The 17,344-nt window shown below is 40.2% G+C and overlaps 1 protein-coding gene across 1 annotated transcript; it reads left to right on the forward strand.

Annotated features, from left to right (window-relative positions):
- Positions 1-5,399: 5,399 nt before the first annotated feature.
- On the forward strand, positions 5,400-11,480 carry LOC306944545 (ly6/PLAUR domain-containing protein 2-like; the record flags this gene model as incomplete). Its single annotated transcript, XM_079533107.1, has 3 exons — positions 5,400-5,451; positions 10,355-10,474; positions 11,269-11,480. The coding sequence occupies 3 exons, from the start codon at positions 5,400-5,402 to the stop codon at positions 11,478-11,480; spliced, it is 384 nt and encodes a 127-aa protein (XP_079389233.1).
- Positions 11,481-17,344: the final 5,864 nt, after the last annotated feature.

Consider the following 17,344-nt stretch of genomic DNA (forward strand, 5'->3'; position numbering starts at 1 on the left):
ATTACAGGGAAAATTATGCTGGCAGTTATTGAAAAACACCTGAAGGACAATGTGGTCATGGGTCACAGCCAACATGGGTTCATGTGGGGAAAGTCTGTTTAACTTAATTTCTTTTTATGACAAGGTCACCCATCTGGTTGACCAAGATAAGCCAGTTGATGTTATTTTTTTGATTTCTGTAAGGCTTTTGATAATGTTTCTCACATTCTATCACGTGGGTTATGTGGGTAGCTTCAAGACACATAGACTTTCTACTGGTTTGAGCAGACTGAACCTGAAGATACACTCCTACCAGTCCAAAAATAAACAGAAGTTTCCAGCTTCAATGCCAAGAACTGTAGCATTATAGGAAGACAATAAGGGCCTGAAGAGAGAGCCATTTCCTTTCAGCCAGGCCATTTTGTATTTTACATGTGTTGTCCTTGTTCTTCCCTTCAGGGTCAATGGAAGTGACTCAGATAGGAAAATATCTCCTGTTAATTGGATTAAGACCTGAAGAACATAGGGAATAATTAAGTCAGGCGATGAAAAAGCTGAGCAAGTGATTTATGTTCCTTCAACATTAACAGGAAAGCTGACTGAAGTAAATAATCTTGAAGCAAGTGACTACTTCCTAAGTCAGTTAGGGCTTATGAGAAGGGAAAAAATAATGGGTTATAAGCAAAGTGAGCAAACAAACAAACAATAACAACAAAAAATCACAGAATCACAGAATCACAAGGTTGGAAACGACCTGCAAGATCATCCAGTCCAACCACCCTCCCATTCCTATCAGTGCCACAAGCTACTAAACCATCTCTTGTAGCTCCTCATCCAGGCGCCTCTTGAACACTACCAGGGACGGCGACTCCACCACCTCCCTGGGCAGCCATTCCAGTGCCTGACCACCCTTTGAGAGAAAAAGTTTCTCCTAATATCCAACCTAAACCTCCTCTGGTATAACTTCTTGCCATTTCCTCGGGTCCTACTATTTGCCTGGGAGAAGAGGCCAGACCCTTTTGCATCACAACCTCCCTTCAGGAAGTTGTACAGTGCAATGAGGTCTCCCCTGAGCCTCCTCTTCTCCAGACTGAACAATCCCAGCTCCCTCAGCCGCTCCTCGTAAGACTTGTAATCCAATCAACCAGGAAAAAAAAAAAAAAGACAAAGAGGGACTAGAAAAATTTGGTATGGAAGGAATACGAATTCCCACTAATTATAAAGATGTGACTCTTACTGCATATTGTAAACAGATGGGGGAACACACCTAGGTAGTTATTAACTCCTGGAACATCCCCTGTAAGTGCTATGTGTAGATCAGTCTAAATTACCTAAGGGTAAGAAGTACCTGCACCAAGTTCAAAGGAAAAAAAAAAAGAAAGATGGCTTAAAAAAACCCTAAACCTAATGAATTATTACATACAAGGAACATGACTCCCTATAAAATCATCTTGTTCCCTACCTCTCCATCCTGGTAATTACACAGAGATGCTCAGGCACAGTACACTTTGAATGCCTGGGGTAGGGAGGATAAATTTCATAGAGTCCAGTAGAAATTTCAGAAGAGAAGCAAAATTAAGGAAACTTCTCAGACTTGCGGTTTGCTCTGATCAGTTTGTCCCATGTCTTGCACTAGTTGACATCCAGTATCAAGTTGAAAAAGTGTTGGTAGAGCTGCCAAGCTTTCTGTGCCTATTTGCATCTCCAGGCTATAGAAAGACTGACCTTCTATCAGATATAAAAGCCACAAATCTGTCCTCAGTACAGTGCTTTGGGCCTCTGGCTGGTCAGATCAGGGAGACTAATGCCCCTTCCCCAAGGGCATCTTCCAACAAATCAGTTCCAAGAATTACCTGGCATTTATGGGTTTAAGGGATGGCTGAAGTGTTTTGCAAAGCCGTTCTGATATAAGTTTTTAATCCAGCCCCAGACATGTTAGGTCTTGGCCATTCACTGTAGGGAATTGTAGTAAAATCAATTAGTAGGAATAAGGCTGCTGTGACTAATAAGTTAATGAGTGATGCCTGAATGGAAATGGCTTCAAGAGATCTGCAGGGTTGGATTCCTGATACATGCAGTCATAGGGATATGCCAGATTCAGCCTTGGTAATGTCTGGCTTTTACCTCGCTTCTCCAGATTTTTCTCTTTAACTTTTAAAGACACTCCTCATCAGAGCAGGAGAGGAGAGAAGAGATGGATGTTTAATTTTTCTCTTTCTAGGTGCAAAGTGCTCTAATCTCTGCAGAATCATGGTGTCCACAAGAGATGAATAGGGGAGATTATGCATTAGAGGTGAAGTTCATGTCATTTAATCTCTCCACACCAGCAGGTTTGCTCATTAGACAAACCCATTCTTGCTGCTGTCTTCCTTAAGTGGCTTTCATCGTTGACATTATTTTGTAATTACTAGGAGAAAACAATGAATTGTTTGACAAATCTCCTTTTTAACCTTTCTAATACATAGCTTATATTGTAGGTATAATTAACATTAAAACATGCCCTAACTTAATATCAAAGGTTGGGAAACTGAGGTTAATTTTCCAAGGTCATCTAGTAATTCATTGGTAGGGCTAAAAATATACCTCTAAGCATCTGCTTTTAAGGTCAATGCCTGCTCCTGTTGCTTCCAGTAACTCATGCACTTATTATCAGGGTTACACAAAAATAGCAGTACAGTACTCATGAAAAAGAAGAATTAACTAGTGGTTAAACCATGTGGAATACAATGCTGTCTCTATTTCTGGAGTTGCTACTACCTTACTGCATACGCCTAATTAACCTCTCTGCATCTCAGCTTCTTATGTCTGATCTTGATATAATAATATTTACTCGTGTTGCAGGAGTATTCTCAGGTTTAACCTACTTGTAGGTGTGCAGCAAAAGCCTAGTGCTAGCATACAGCACAGTTATTTCAGCATCCCTGCACATCTACCTTTAAATCCTATCAAAGCATTTCCTTTCTGGAAATACGTGGGATTTCTAGCAAATATGCGAAACGATGAATAGAATCAATAGAATGGAGGGTTTAAGATGATTAAGTCAAAAAGGCTCTAAATTGAAACCAGTGCCTGCATTTCTTCAAGCACACATTCAACTCATGGATGCTGAAGCTTTACCACAAAGGTGTGCGGACATCTCGTAGGACTTCTTGGCAAGTCCCATTCAGTCTGGTAACCGGGGAAAGTAGGTCTACTGGGAAGGTTGGGATTTGGAGCATATTGCATTTGGAATCTAAGTTATGGCATATTTCCAACATGTTCCAACAGTTGAAGGACTATTCCACCAGATGACATTTGACAATGCCTTCTTAGAATGACAGAATCATAAAGGTTGGAAAAGATCACTGAGATCATCAAGTCCAACCATTAACCCATCACCACCATGCCCTCATTGTCACAGCTCCATGTTTTTTGAACACCTCCAGAGATGGTGACTCCATCACTCCCCTGGGCAGCTTGTGCCAATGCCTTGCCAATCCTTCTGAGAATAAATTTTTCCTAATATCCAATCTGAACCTCTCCTGGTGCAACTTAAGGCCATTACCTCTCGTCCTATCTTGTTCTCCAGGAGACTGTATCTAGGATAGGAAAATGGCTTGGCCCAGATTCGTCAGGTTGGAAATAAAAATTAAATGGAACTTTCCCTTATATTTATAATAAAAATGCCTCTCAAATGCAGCAGATTCTTGCATTTATTTGCATTTGAACTCATACAGTAGAAAATTTATTTTTTTCTTCAAATATGTCTTGTCGCTGAGTCAGGTTTATATGGCTTATGTCCTTTTAAATTCTTTTTCTTCTCTGTAATTAATAGAAAACCCCAGCAGTACAGGATTTGAATACCCACAAAAGAAAAAATGAGTTCAATGAAATGCTGTTTGGACTTTCCTATTAGTTCTTGTTACTTATTTTCTGGCTTGCCAAAACTGCAAGGCAATTGCATAAGGTGGATGTAAAAGAGGAAACATCTCAGGTGCTGCTTAAAGACTTACTCAGATAAGATCAACTGAAACTATAAACAAGTGAATTATGTTGTCATCTCCCTCAGCAACCCTCCAAACTGAAGGAATGCACAGGCTTTAAGAAAGGTGTCGGCACTGTAAAAATTCTTCTGTCCAAAAAACTTAGAATGTAATGAAGATCACATTTCAGATGTGCAAGTGAAACCATTTATCTAGTGCACATTTTTTTGAGGCCACTTGATACCAGAAACTAGAATCCACACCCCTTTCCATGTTTAGTTTTTTTCTTAAGAAGAAAGCAAACACAATCAGAATATTTCCCCCTTCTTAATAGGATTATAAAATTCTCTCAGCTCAACTTGATGAATGTCATACCAAGAACATACCAAAATATCTTTCCCTAGATAATTCAGAGCTGGAATGAGCTACTAGACTTCCATAATCAACGTAATGACTTTATTATGGTGCCACTGAAAAAACAATTGTTCTGAACTCATGAGGATTTAGATAACTCAGAAGTGTTGCTTCTAAGTGAAAGTTATCATAGAATCATATGATCATCTAGTCCAACCATCCACCTACCACCAGTATAGGACAGTAACTGGAACTTTAAGTTTGGACTGACGAGGACTGGATTGTTTATCTGGAAAAGAAGACCCAGAAGGACCATTTATTTTTCACATTTCAGAAGCTCAAGTGATACTAAACCTGAGTAAGCTTCCTCCAATGATTTCGTAGGTAACAAAGACAATGCAAATGTCTCCAAGAATGTCTTTGTTTCAGCTTTCCCTTCTTTCCTCCTAGGTTGGTTCATGGCCAACCTACTGTCCACTAGCATACTCAGGTCCTTCTCTGCAGAGCTCCTTTCCAGCAGACTGCACTGGTCCCCAGACTGCACTGATGCATGCAGTTATTCCTCCCCAGGTGCAATGAGGTGCATTTGCTCTTATTGCACCTCATCAGATTCCTGTTTGCCCAGCTCTCCAGTACATGGGATTTAGTGTCTTGCTGTTCACAGATACAGATGTTTTTTTCCCAAAGTGCATGGAAACCACCAACATTTCTCTAACCATAATTAAAAAAAAAAAAAGAAGAAGAAAAGAAAAGAAACATCAACAAGCTGCAAAGCAGAGATACTGGAATGATTTAATACCTCTAGGCTTGCACATCATGCTTAGACATAAAGGATCCAGCTTAAACAACCTCAGCTATTGTCCATCAGCTAAACCCTTATTTTCTTCTTCAAGGAACATGAAAAGAAATGACTGTATAACAGAAGGTGTGGCTTACTTTGTGGATGGTTAAATACATTTATAGCTCAATTAGACTAGTTTTTTCCAGTAGAATTGAATCTCAGGCTGGAATCACTATACGGCAAGGCACCAGAAGGTGTAGCATTAAATCCTGTGGTGAAGACAGGTAGCAGCTTAGTGACCAGGTGGCAAGGATCCACAAAAGATGAAGCTCTTTCTGCCTCTTCTGTTGGTTGCCATTACTGGCATGGAGTTTGGTAAGTTTCCACTCTGCCTTGTCCAAACTGCTGAGGGAGATGCAAGGTGAAAGCCTCCCACTTTGGGGAATTTTCAGCAAAAATCTGTCTATGAAATATTTCCATCCTTTCAGATGGCCAGGACCATCATGTTCTCATTGAGATTGTTAGTTTAGGCTCTGTAGGATGTGTTAAAGATAAAATTTGATTCTACGGTGTTATTTCTCTGATACAAATTTCAACTTTCTATGTGTTCTTGTCTGACTCTCATCTTTTTTTTTTTTTTTTTTTTTCCTCTTAATTTTAGTTCCTATTTTTTTTTAAATTTAATCCTGAAGCCAGCCAGCGTATTCAATGCCATGTGTATAGCGGCTCTCTCTAATTATACGTTACATTTATATTTTATTAAACTTCAGCTGTCAGAATTGGGTAAGACAGGCTGGGACTCAAAGCTCCTGACCCAAAGTACCACAGGGCTGATTTTTCCAGCTCCGTTTAGTAATGCATTGTTGTCTGCATGAAGCCAAGGACAATTCTGGCAGTCCACCTTGGGAAATAACCAAGGGTGTAGAGTTTGGGGGATTTTTCTCCTTGGCAGAGGATTAGAGAGTTTTTCATGGCTAGAAGTATCATCCCTTACAATCTTTCCTGCTTCATTTCTGTCCACCATTGCTGGTCATACAAAAGCAACTTAATATTGGATGTGATCAATCTGGGATGTGAATGTAGAAAGCAAACCCCATGAGTTCTGTATCTTCAGAGATGCCATGTAAACCTTTATATGTCCAGCTGTGAAATTCAATTGTTTCTCCTCCATAACCAGCTTATTAGGTCAAATATGAAGAGATGTATGACATATGGCTGTTTGCATTCCTGAGGGAATAAGAAATCCTCTTGTCGCAGACAGCTCCACATGAGCAGCAATGCCACAGCCTCAAATGGTGGAATGTGACCACATGGTGCATAGACATTGATCTTGATATAAGCTCCTCATCCTGCTGCCACCAGAATGGTTTCTTGCTTCACAGCATGATTTTACATTGCTGGTGTCAGGATGTGAGTTGGGGTTTGAGGCAAGTCCTATGCAGGACAAATCAGGGGCTGTACTTGCTTTTGAGATGTTCACATGCCCTGTGTTTCTCTGGATGCAGCCAGTACAGAGAATGATTTAATCAGTACCTAGTTAGGATTTTTGCCTTTTTCCTTTATGTTTATTTCCAGTTTATATAATAAGATGCCTTCCTTCCTCTACCATTGAGTCTGAAGATTGAATTCTTCCAGGGAGGACCAAGTGGATGGGGAAAGAAGGTTTTTGTGGAGATTTTTTGCAAGATGGCCTCCAGGAGGCAGATCCAACCAAGGGCTGGCACAGCAGTTCTCTCTTTTTTATTTTTTTTAATATCGTGCTTTCTTTCAAGGCATGGCTCTGGTCACTTGTAGTCCAAAGCCTTTGGGGTTCTTGTGCTGTGGCAAAATCAATGATTATCTTGTGCTTGCCACAGCTGTTACTGAAGAGATCCAGTCCTCACTGGTCTCAAGAGAAGAAGAGGTATCTTTTTTTCACCATTATACTCTTTTCTTTCTGGGGTTTCTTTTCTGCTCATCAATGGAGAGACAGTAGTTCAGAGAGGAATGTATTTAACTGACAGAGGAATAGCTTGGATAGAAATTATCTATGTAGTCAGGTGTCCTCAAGGGAAGGGACGGAATCCTAGAGTAGAAAAATAATGGAGTGGGATACAAATTTGGTTGAAGATTGACTCCTAATTTTACCATCCTTCTCAATGAGATTTTTGTCAAGAGTTGGGCAGCCGGTTAACTGAGGCTCCTGCTCTGGTTCAGGGCTGCTACATTTCTGCTTCATTCTCTTCCACTTCCAATTCTCAGTGAGGTAGTCATGGTCAGGATGGATGCTTTAATTAGGAGGTGAAGATGGGCAAATCTTGGAAACTTCACAGAAGATTTGGAAGCAGAATTTTCCTCTTAATGGAAGAAAAGAATTTTCTTCTTTCCTCTTCTGCAAAATTGGGGTGAAACTGTGATATACTTATATTTCCTCTATAACTTTTTCTAAACATGAATGAAATTTGAATTTTTTTAATTTCCTAGATATTCAGTTGGAGGTGAAGTAGGGAAGCTCTGCCCATATCTAAGCGAAACTAGCAAAATTTTCTCTAAGAAATTCCAAGATCTTTATCTTATCTTCTCTTTTGCTTCCAGCTCACACACATACAGACACTGTATAAGTGCTATAACTGCTAATATTGAAATATTTTAACATTTTAATTTTTCTCTTTTTTTAAAGAAGGCTTGCCATCTGTCTCCATTCCTTTTCATGGTCTGGTTTCATTTCTAAGCTACTGCATGTCTGCTTGTCAGTGTGTAAGTTTATAAGCTCTTAAAACAAAAAAGGCACCACTGCAGTTCTGCTGTCTGCACAAATATGTGCTCTTCACAAATAAGCTTCACAGGTATTTCAGAGCTTGTTACAAACAACAGCTTTTATATCCTAAATGTTAAAATCTTGGTGTTTTGCCCTGCTTTGTGTGATGCCAGCTCACCATGACTACTGAAGCACTGCCTTATTTTCAAATGTGAAGCTGTTTAATTCTAGCTTTTGGTCATTTAGCTGTGTTAAACACTTCTTGATCTGCTATTTTTTCCGTCTTCAAAAAATGGTATGCTCATAGATATAGCTATTATTTAATGTATTTAGCCATGTTTGATCCCACTAGTTTGAATGATAATGAAAATACTGAGTTCACACACGTTGGGTACTAAGATTTCTTAATTTGACTCCCTTTGTGCTTTTTTACTTTCCAAATATAAATGCCAATCCTGTAGCTTTGGCTTGTCAGATGATGAGTTTCCTGAAATCTGAGAATAAAGACAAAGCTTCCTCCTTGAAGGTGTATTTGACATCTGCCAGACATAGAATTAATGCAAACAAAGCATCAGTCCACAGTAAGAAAAGCCGGATAATAAAGCAAGCTTTGAATAAAAACAATACAATTGCTGAAGCTATTTATGAAAGGGCTTTTTCTGGGTTGCTAATTAGGGTGAAGCTGCAGGTAATAGCTATTTTCATAAGGTGTTTTAACTTGCCTCAGCCTGCTCTTATGAAAGTCCATTTTAGGTTTCTCTTTCTCAATGAGGTTTAAAGCACTGTCATCATGAGTGTCACACTGATAGAATGAGAAAGGTTTTCCAGACTGGAAATGCCTGAGGAGGAGCTACCAGCCTTAGATAGTGACAAAAAGTATTTATATGACTTGTATTTCTATGACTTGAAGGCATTAAAGAGAGAACCTAGATCAAATTTTGGGTTCTTCATCAAGACTGGGGAATAAAGCATTCTGGGCAGCTTGTCCAATATGGTTTGTCCTGCCTGGGAACCTTTGGTTGGAAATACCAATCAACCATTTTGTCTTGGTGTCTTTAGCTTGGAGTGCTCAGGAAACACCGAGCCAAAGTGCACTGAGCTTCCTGGTGTCTCCTGGAGAAATTTCTCCATCCAAAAGACTTCAGGCACTGACCTGAGCTTGGTTCTTCTGTACATCTAGGAGCCATTCTGCAGCCCAACAGGAAAGTGATGAAGGAACCTAGGAGAGTTGAGGCAGAGTGAGATAGCTTGGATTGGATTTGGGGCCTTTGGTGCCAGAGTGTCTCTTCATAGCTTCTTTCTAGAGCACAGGAACCAGGAACATCTCCCCATGCAGTCTGTTATTGTACTCATAGTCATCTTTTTTTAAAAGAATTTTTTTACATATTCCTCAGTAGAAGAGAAAGATTGTACTTAACTTGCTCCTATGACTCAGTGAATTGAATGGAGACAGCTCCTCCTGTCTGGGATGATCTCCTATCCGACAGCTCAATATCTGGAGAGTGATCAGCATCAGATGAAATCCTCTCTGCTGCAATTCACACTCAAGTCTGACTTCTCTGTGCATCCAGACCTTTTTCTGACACTCCAGTAACATAAAGACAAGGAGAAAAGTATACGCAGAGTAAGAGCTGTTGGGGCTAAATTAGCTACAAGCATGCTTATTGTCCTGTGGGAATAACAGATGAAAACCACCTGGGGAAGTGGTTGGCTGGCAAGCAGAATGATTAGTTGCTTGTCATAAACACGTGAAGCAGGGTCTGTTAGCTAATTGTGATGATGATTAAAAGAAAAACATCTTGCAAATTGCATAATTGAATGATTGGAGTTTTCCTGGCTCTTTGCATATCCTAGCTGGCTGCTGGCATCTGGGATAAGATGTTTGAAGAATTCAAGCAATGAAATTTTGTCTTTTACAAAGTCTGTCTTGCTGACATCTAGCCATTCACCATGCAGAGTAGTCAGCCCTGCCTTAGGTAACACGATTGCCCATAGTGATTGGAAATAAGGGAGGAGTAGGTGAGTCGAAATGATCTTATTTCTTACCTTTGTGAGCTTACTGTTGTTTTTTTTTTGATAATTTTTCCTCTATTTTTATTTAGTGTTGGGATGTTCCAGCACATTCAGCACATATTTGGTGCATTCCTTAGGGTGTAGAATCAACAATTAAGTTAAATTATTCTTAAACTCCTCTGTTTACTTAAGAACTATCTGGACGTTAGAAAAGCAAATAAACATTCATGATATTCAGTAGCCAGAAGTTGACAGGACGTGCCTGTATTATAAGGCCATCTGCATATGGCTCTGTCTTTCCTACCTTGTTACTGAGGGAGTTGAACCTACATCTGAGACTGTGTCTGGCTGACCAGACTAATGTATTTCTCATTCCCTGTAATGCAAATACATTCTACCATTCCTTTTATGTGCAGTGTATGAGTATTCTGGAGAGTGATGCTACTCAGATGTCCCTGGGGGGGAGCGAGTGTGGACAGAACCTGATGTTTTACATTAAGGCCAATCTCATATTTTTCCTCCTTACAGCCCAAACCTTGAAGTGTTACACCTGCCATGAACCTACATCATCCGAGAAGTGCATGAAGATCCAGAAGTGTGGTAAGAATGAAACCATGTGCAAGACAACCATGTATTCCTTGGAGGAAGGTAAGAGCAAGTCTTCTTTATCCATACAATTAGTGCAAATCAGTGCTTCTCCAGTGCAGTCTGCTGGTATGGGGAGAAGTACCTTTTCTCACATATTTAAAACTGGAAGTCTCCTGCTCTTGTCACATGTGCCAGCACTTAGTGAATGCAAGTTCAATGCAATGATGTTCAACACTGGTCACAATCAGAGAAAATGTGTTGACTTGAGTCTGAGACATGGAGATACGGAGCCTTCTATCTCTCCAGACCATCTACATGACCTACGCAATGGGTGTGTGGAGTAGAGAGCTGATAGAGGTACGTCAGGCTCAGTAAGGTAGGAATGATGGCTACCCAGAGGCAAACCATAAATAGAACTGAGTTCTCAGGAGCCTTTAGGGAAGGTATCATCAGTCTGCAAGTGATCCTAAAGGCCATGACCTGTCCAAATAAAGAAATGTACTGTTAAGGTGGAGGTTTCGTCTTTTTTTCTGACTCACCTGGGAAGTCTCTGTTTGCATGTGGCAGAGGAAGGAGATACTGAGTAGAGTCAAAGTGGAGATAGATTAAGTGTTTAATGGGACTTCTGCAGGAGTAAGCAGATCCTGATAGGACACAGAGGATGCAATGTGCTGTTCAGCTTAGAACCACTGGTCAGGAACTGTTTCTTATTTCTGGTAGGAAGTGGTACAGTTGTGTTTGAACTGATGCCAAAACTTCAGTGGTGAAGTTAGTTAATGTTATAGCTAGGGACAAAGAAATTGCTGTTCACACCTCCCATTCCTTAATGTTCCTTCTTTCTTGCTTTGTTGCAGTTTATCCTTTTGTGGGACTCTCAACTGTCACCAAGATGTGCTCTTCGGTCTGCAGCCCATCTGATGTGGATGGGATTGGCATGACGCGCCCCGTCACCTGCTGTTACTCCAACTTGTGCAACATTGATGGTGCAGCTAGTTTGAGAATCAGCTTTGTGCCAGTTGGGATGTTAGCAAGCGCCGTATGTGGTCTCTTCTGGTCTAGATTGTGAGGAACTGAGGAGGGCATGTTTCTGCTGAAGAACCCAACAGAGAAGAGAATGAAGCCCTGCCAGCCTAGCTTTCCATTTAGATTGCCTCATGGACTACCTTCAACATCTTCCACAAATGATGTTTCTAGTTCCTAACCTCCTCCCATAGTCAGGAAGGAAGAAAAATTCAGGAATTCTCAACAAAATTTTCGAGGTTGATTCTCCAACATTTCCCACAGAAATAACTTTCTTTCTTTTGCTGGTATGGTTGATTTTTGAACTAAAATTATGGTTTGTATAGTATATTTAAAGCAAAAGACACAGAGCTAAATTTTCCTTCGAGCATTCTCTTCCCCACATGTTCATAGCTGAACTGACTGATCTTCTCATATGAAATTCACTTTTATGTAGCATATCCTCTCCAGCCCACATTTTTGTGCTGGCCCTTTTTGCTGCCTAGATTTCCTTCTTAGTGCATAAGAAATCAGAAGGATATTTCTATGCTTCCAGAATATGAGACAGGAGATTGGTGACCTGATCCAAGAAAGCTGAAATACCTTTTGTTTTCTGTACCCTTTTGAGCAAAATAAAAACAATGTTGTGTTAACACTATAGTGGTCTCTGAAGTTATTTATAATGTACCTGTATTCTGATAAAATTTATTTTACTTTTTACTTCCACTGATTTTCAATCTTCAGTTTCCCCTTCTAGTAGTGTTTTGTACAGCGGGATGAGTTAGGTTTTATGATCAGTCTTGCAGTAATAAGACGTTTCTCATTATTCCCTACTGACAGAGGCCTTTCATCAGTATTTCTTTCACAGACTCCACATGTAAGGAACTATCTTTATTGGGATGATAGGTTTTGTTAAATTCTTGTCTGAGTTTGGAATTCTGATCTGATCCAATTCTTCCTTTTCCTATAAAATCCTTTTCAGGATTTACCAGCGAATTACTCTTCCTCTAATTATCTCTTTGTTTATGATAAGTGAAATTATCAATAAAGATGTTATTTGAAGCCTTCCACGTAGCAGGTTTTGAAGCGAGACAGTGCATTTTCCATTCCTGGGAATTTTCACAGTTCAGCTGGATGAAGCCCTGAGAAACTTAGTCTGATCTCACGGTTGAGAGCTCTGATAAAGAACTTGGACTAGGAACCTGGGGTTCTCCTTCCAACTTGTGTTTCTTGTAATGCTATAATCCACCTACTGACATCATCAGAGAATAAACATAATTATTTCCAAGCTCGTTGCAAAGTTTGGTAGTTGCTTTTGCAGCTGTTTTTTTCCTGCCCCACATTGCTTCTCACTGCCAAAAATGGGATGAATATTCAATGAACTCCAATTCCTGGATTTGTACATAGTTCTTAGCTGGATCAAATGTGGTTCTTTTTTTTTGAAACAACAGAGTGGCTAAGATGCTGCATTGAGGTGACAAAAGGAACCACATTTCTGTCAATAGAAACTACCTACAAGTTTGTCCTGGCTGACAATGTGTGTTTTTCAGCGTCCTCTGCTTGTGAGCCGTGTCCAAAGCTTGCTCCCCAGAGATGTGTGAAATATCTGTGGCTTGCTGCTGTACAGATATGGTATGTGGGGGTTTCCTTTTTACCAGACAGCTTTGGTAATCAGCAGCCTCAGGTTTTGCTGGCTCAGGGGCTGGATCAGGACTACTCAGGACTATCAGTATGCATTATTTCACGTTGAGTTTATTCACACTCTCCAGTCTTCAAAGCACCCTTTTAGGATCAGTGCCACTATTTCATTAAGGCTAATTTGTTTCTTTTCTAAATCTTCTGCCTCACTGTTTCATTCAAATCCTTCGTTCTTACAGATGAGCAATAATCAGCAATAATCAATTGCTTCCTGTCTGCCTTTCCTACATAATTAATGTTATATAACCTTATAGCTACCCTGGTAGTTCTTCTCCTAACCAAAAATATTGTGCCTAAATCCAGGAATCCCTCAAAATTCCATTATAGGATGAGAGGTAATGGCCTTAAGTTTTGCCGGAGGAGGTTCAGGTTGGATATTAGAGGAAGATTATTCACAGAAAGAGTGGTTGAGCACTGGCACAGCCTGCTGAGGGAGATGATGGAGTCACTGTCCTTGGAGGTTTTCAAGAAATGTGGAAATACGGCACAGAGTGAGATGGTTAGTGGGCATGTTGGGGATAGGTCGATATTTGGACTAGATGATCTTGGACTAGGTGATCTTAGTGGTCTTTTTCAACCTTAATGATTCTATTATTCTAAGACTCTGTGAGTTGGCATGAAATGAACTGGGCACTTTTGATCTTGCTGTGCTTTTGCTAACATCTAGTGCAAGTGATTTTTCGCATATAGGGTAAATGCAATAGTAATGTGCCATCTCATGACTATTACATTCCTTAAGACCACATCTCTGCTCTTCATCTGTTCACTGAACTTTCACTCTAGAGCACTTTTCCAAGGAAATAAGACCTCAAAACTTTCTTCTACAGTCTAAAGAAGCCAAGATATCACTGACAGCAAAGCTGGAGCCCAGGTGGATAATGACTTCCTCATCTCGGTCTATAAGCACTTGTGAGAAGCACTACTTTACTTTCTCTCTGCAGACAAAGCCTAAAGGAGCCCATATATTTTTCATTTCAGTAAATGGAGGGTTTATTTGGATGTGACCAGAACACTGAATTACTTGGTCAATTGTCAGGAATGGAAAAACTATTGGAAAAACTATTGGCTGAAAGTGTAAGTCAGCATTCCTACACATGAAACCAACATTATGTATTTACTAGAAGTGCAACTTCACCAGATTTTCACTGCATAGCACTGCTCTTTTTAGGGCATGAGTTACTGAGCTCGGATTACCTTGTCCTTACCCTGTGTTTGTTGATACTCACTGGAGCCATGGCCCAGAACATCGTGAAACTGTCACCTCAAAGAACTTTTAAGAAAAAATACATCAGCAGCCAGATTATTGTGTTATACTGTTATTTTAGTGAACACTACTAAAAATATCCATGCAGTTGTGCACACTGAGAGTATAAACCATTGGCAAAGTTACTGAAAGTGGTTGAAACCAATCTGCTGCTGGGCTTGAAGAAGTGAACTGAGTCGATCAGTTTGAAAGAGCAGAGTCTCAGTTCCAGAGATTACGTTGTTAGAGCCCTGTAGCACAGTAAACACTGTATTGTCATGGCTAGTAATAGGCTACAAGTTTTTTCTTGAGTTAGGACGTCCTCAGGGCTGAGGCACGTTGGACTTGTTTGGCTGAGCCTGTCTTGGCCTGCCTGGAGCTTTGTTTTTCATTTGTTCTAAGATCTACCTACAGTTTTTCTGTTTGAACTGGTGGTTATGTTAATTTGCTTTAGTTTTGTTTTCATATGGTGCAACTGTAGGTTTACATAGGCAACCATAAAAATGAGTTCTATAGAAATTATGACTCCAGTGTAATGATGGGGTGTAAAGAATCACAGACTTGGTTCAGCAGTGATGCATTAAGAAGTAGAGGTGTAGGACATGAAAAAAAGAAGTGCATGGATGGAGGGACAAGAGATGGACCCTAGGCTTGCACCAGAGACCCATCAGCCATTTCAGCAATCTCCCTGGAAGAAAGGTTTAGACTGGTGTAAGGAAGAAGTTTTTTACAGTAAGAGTGATGAGAAACTGGAACAGGTTGCCCAGAGAGGTGATGGACATCCCATCCTTGGAGACATTCAAGGTCAGGTTGGACAGGGGTCTGAGCACTTTCATCTAGCTGTAGATGTCTCTTTTCATTGCAGAGGAGTTGGACTAGGTGACCTTTAAGTGTCCTTCCCAACTTCAGTGATTCTATGATTCAACTCACTGGTGGTTCAATTAAGAAATACAGACCTGGATGTGGACAAAACTAGCTTAAAGGAAAACGAGTTAAGAATCGAACCTACTTAAAATGCACTATACAGTGTAAAATCTGACGTAGGGTGGACTAAGGAAAGAAGAGGAAGGATTAAAAGTGTTATAGCAAACATAATCAGAAGGACTCCCTGTGGATCATCAGTTGATGAAGATTTCGACCTTCACTAATTATAATGCTTTGATTAGACTGTTAAGATTTCATTTAGGTTAATGGCCAATTATTGGATTTACGTATAAGGTGCATTTCCTTTTTGTATCTAACAAGACTTTGAGCATAATAAAAATAAGAATATTCCCATCAGACCATGGAGAAATGGTGATATGTGCAGCTGCTTAAGTAAGTCTAATTTCCTGTGCTGCTTATTTCATTGTGATGTACATCAGTATCTCCATAGGATACGGCCAGTCCAGCTCTTGACACTGAAGGCATTTTTGTGGTAAACTCACAGACAAAGGATATATTATTCTGGGGGTCAGACATTTGGGAAATATGTGTAGCACTGGAGATGGGCAATTGAAGAAGTGATCTTAGAGAGATACTAAAACCCCTTGGATCATTGCTGTGTTTTCAACAGGGCATAACACCAAAAGGATGAGGAGGTTAAGTCATCTCTCTGATCTGGGCTAGTTGGGAAAAGGAGCAATACACAGAACTTCTGTCTTTTGTGTTACGCCACTTCTTGCAATTGCTTGTACAGCAAATCTGAGGACGAGCAGTGCAAGAATTTCTATGAGAAAAGGAGATCTGGTAACACAGGATTCTTCACTGTAACAGCCAGTGGTGTAAGAAGATGCTGCAAGCTGAAGGTGGACAAATTCAGACTGGAAATAAGATGCACATTTTAACTGAATGGCCTGTTAACATCTACTTTAGGACAGAGTAGGCTGGAAATGACCACTCTTAAGAGGAGTTTGAGTGCCTAGTTCTGATGGACATCTCCATGTTAGGAACATTCAAGATCTGGTGGCATGGGACCTACATTCAATATATTTCTATGACACAAGAAGTGGCACTTAGGAGGAAATCAGAAGGTCCCAACAAAGTCCTCAACTTTTCTACAGTTTCATTAGAGTCATAGAATCATAGAATTGTCTGAGTTGGAAGGGTCCCTTAATGGTCATCTCGTCCAACTCCCCTGCAATGAACAGGACACGTACATCTAGAGGCAAGTGGTGAGAATTTATTTCACAGCTGTGTGCTCCAGGCTTCCCTTTTAATGATGCTCTTGAACCAAGGAGATTTTTTTGAGATCCTTGTCAGTTAAAAATACATTAGACACAGCTGATTCTCAGTGCTCTTGCTCCATGGCTTTAAATTCTGTGCCACATAGCTGTCATTGGTTTGACAAGCCACATGCAGAGGATGCTAATCGTCCCCTCCCTTCATTGGCCATGGATGCTTCACCTCTTTGATCTCCGGCCAGTTTGTCAGCATGTTTCCTTCATTTCAGCTATTATGGCATGTATCACAGCTCCTTTTTCAGATCTGCTATGAAAAGCATAAAATCTTTGTGGGTGAGGCCTCCTGTTTCACAGTTATACCCAACAACAAAGCAGAGCTCTGAAATCACAGGGCATTGTTTTCTGGACAAACCTGAGCCTCTTGTGCAAGTAATGTAGCATGCAAATGTAGCATACAGTTGTTTTCCCACTTACCTGGTATAAAAGTTGTCTATACCTGGACTACTTCTGGAATTGCTTACTCAGTGTATTTATTTCCCCCACAAAAGACACAACAGGTCCTTGTGTTCAGTTTTGCTGATTTTGCTGAAGTGTATTTCCCTCCTCATTCAGGTCTCCCTCAGATGCATGGGATTTTTTTTTCTTTTTTTTTTTTTTCTGGTCCTTTTCACTCTCAGAGGCTGTTAAATTTGTATATTCTACCTGAAGGTTTGTATTCTTTTACCCATTTATGGCCTCTGCTCCTAAGCTTTCCCACTGTCTTATGTCTGTTTCCTTTTTTCCCATCACTGTACGTCATCAAGAATCACTGAGGTTGGAAAAGACCAC

Source organism: Tetrao urogallus (assembly GCF_951394365.1).
Source record: "Tetrao urogallus genome assembly, chromosome: 3".
NCBI classification, from domain to species: Eukaryota; Metazoa; Chordata; class Aves; order Galliformes; family Phasianidae; genus Tetrao; species Tetrao urogallus.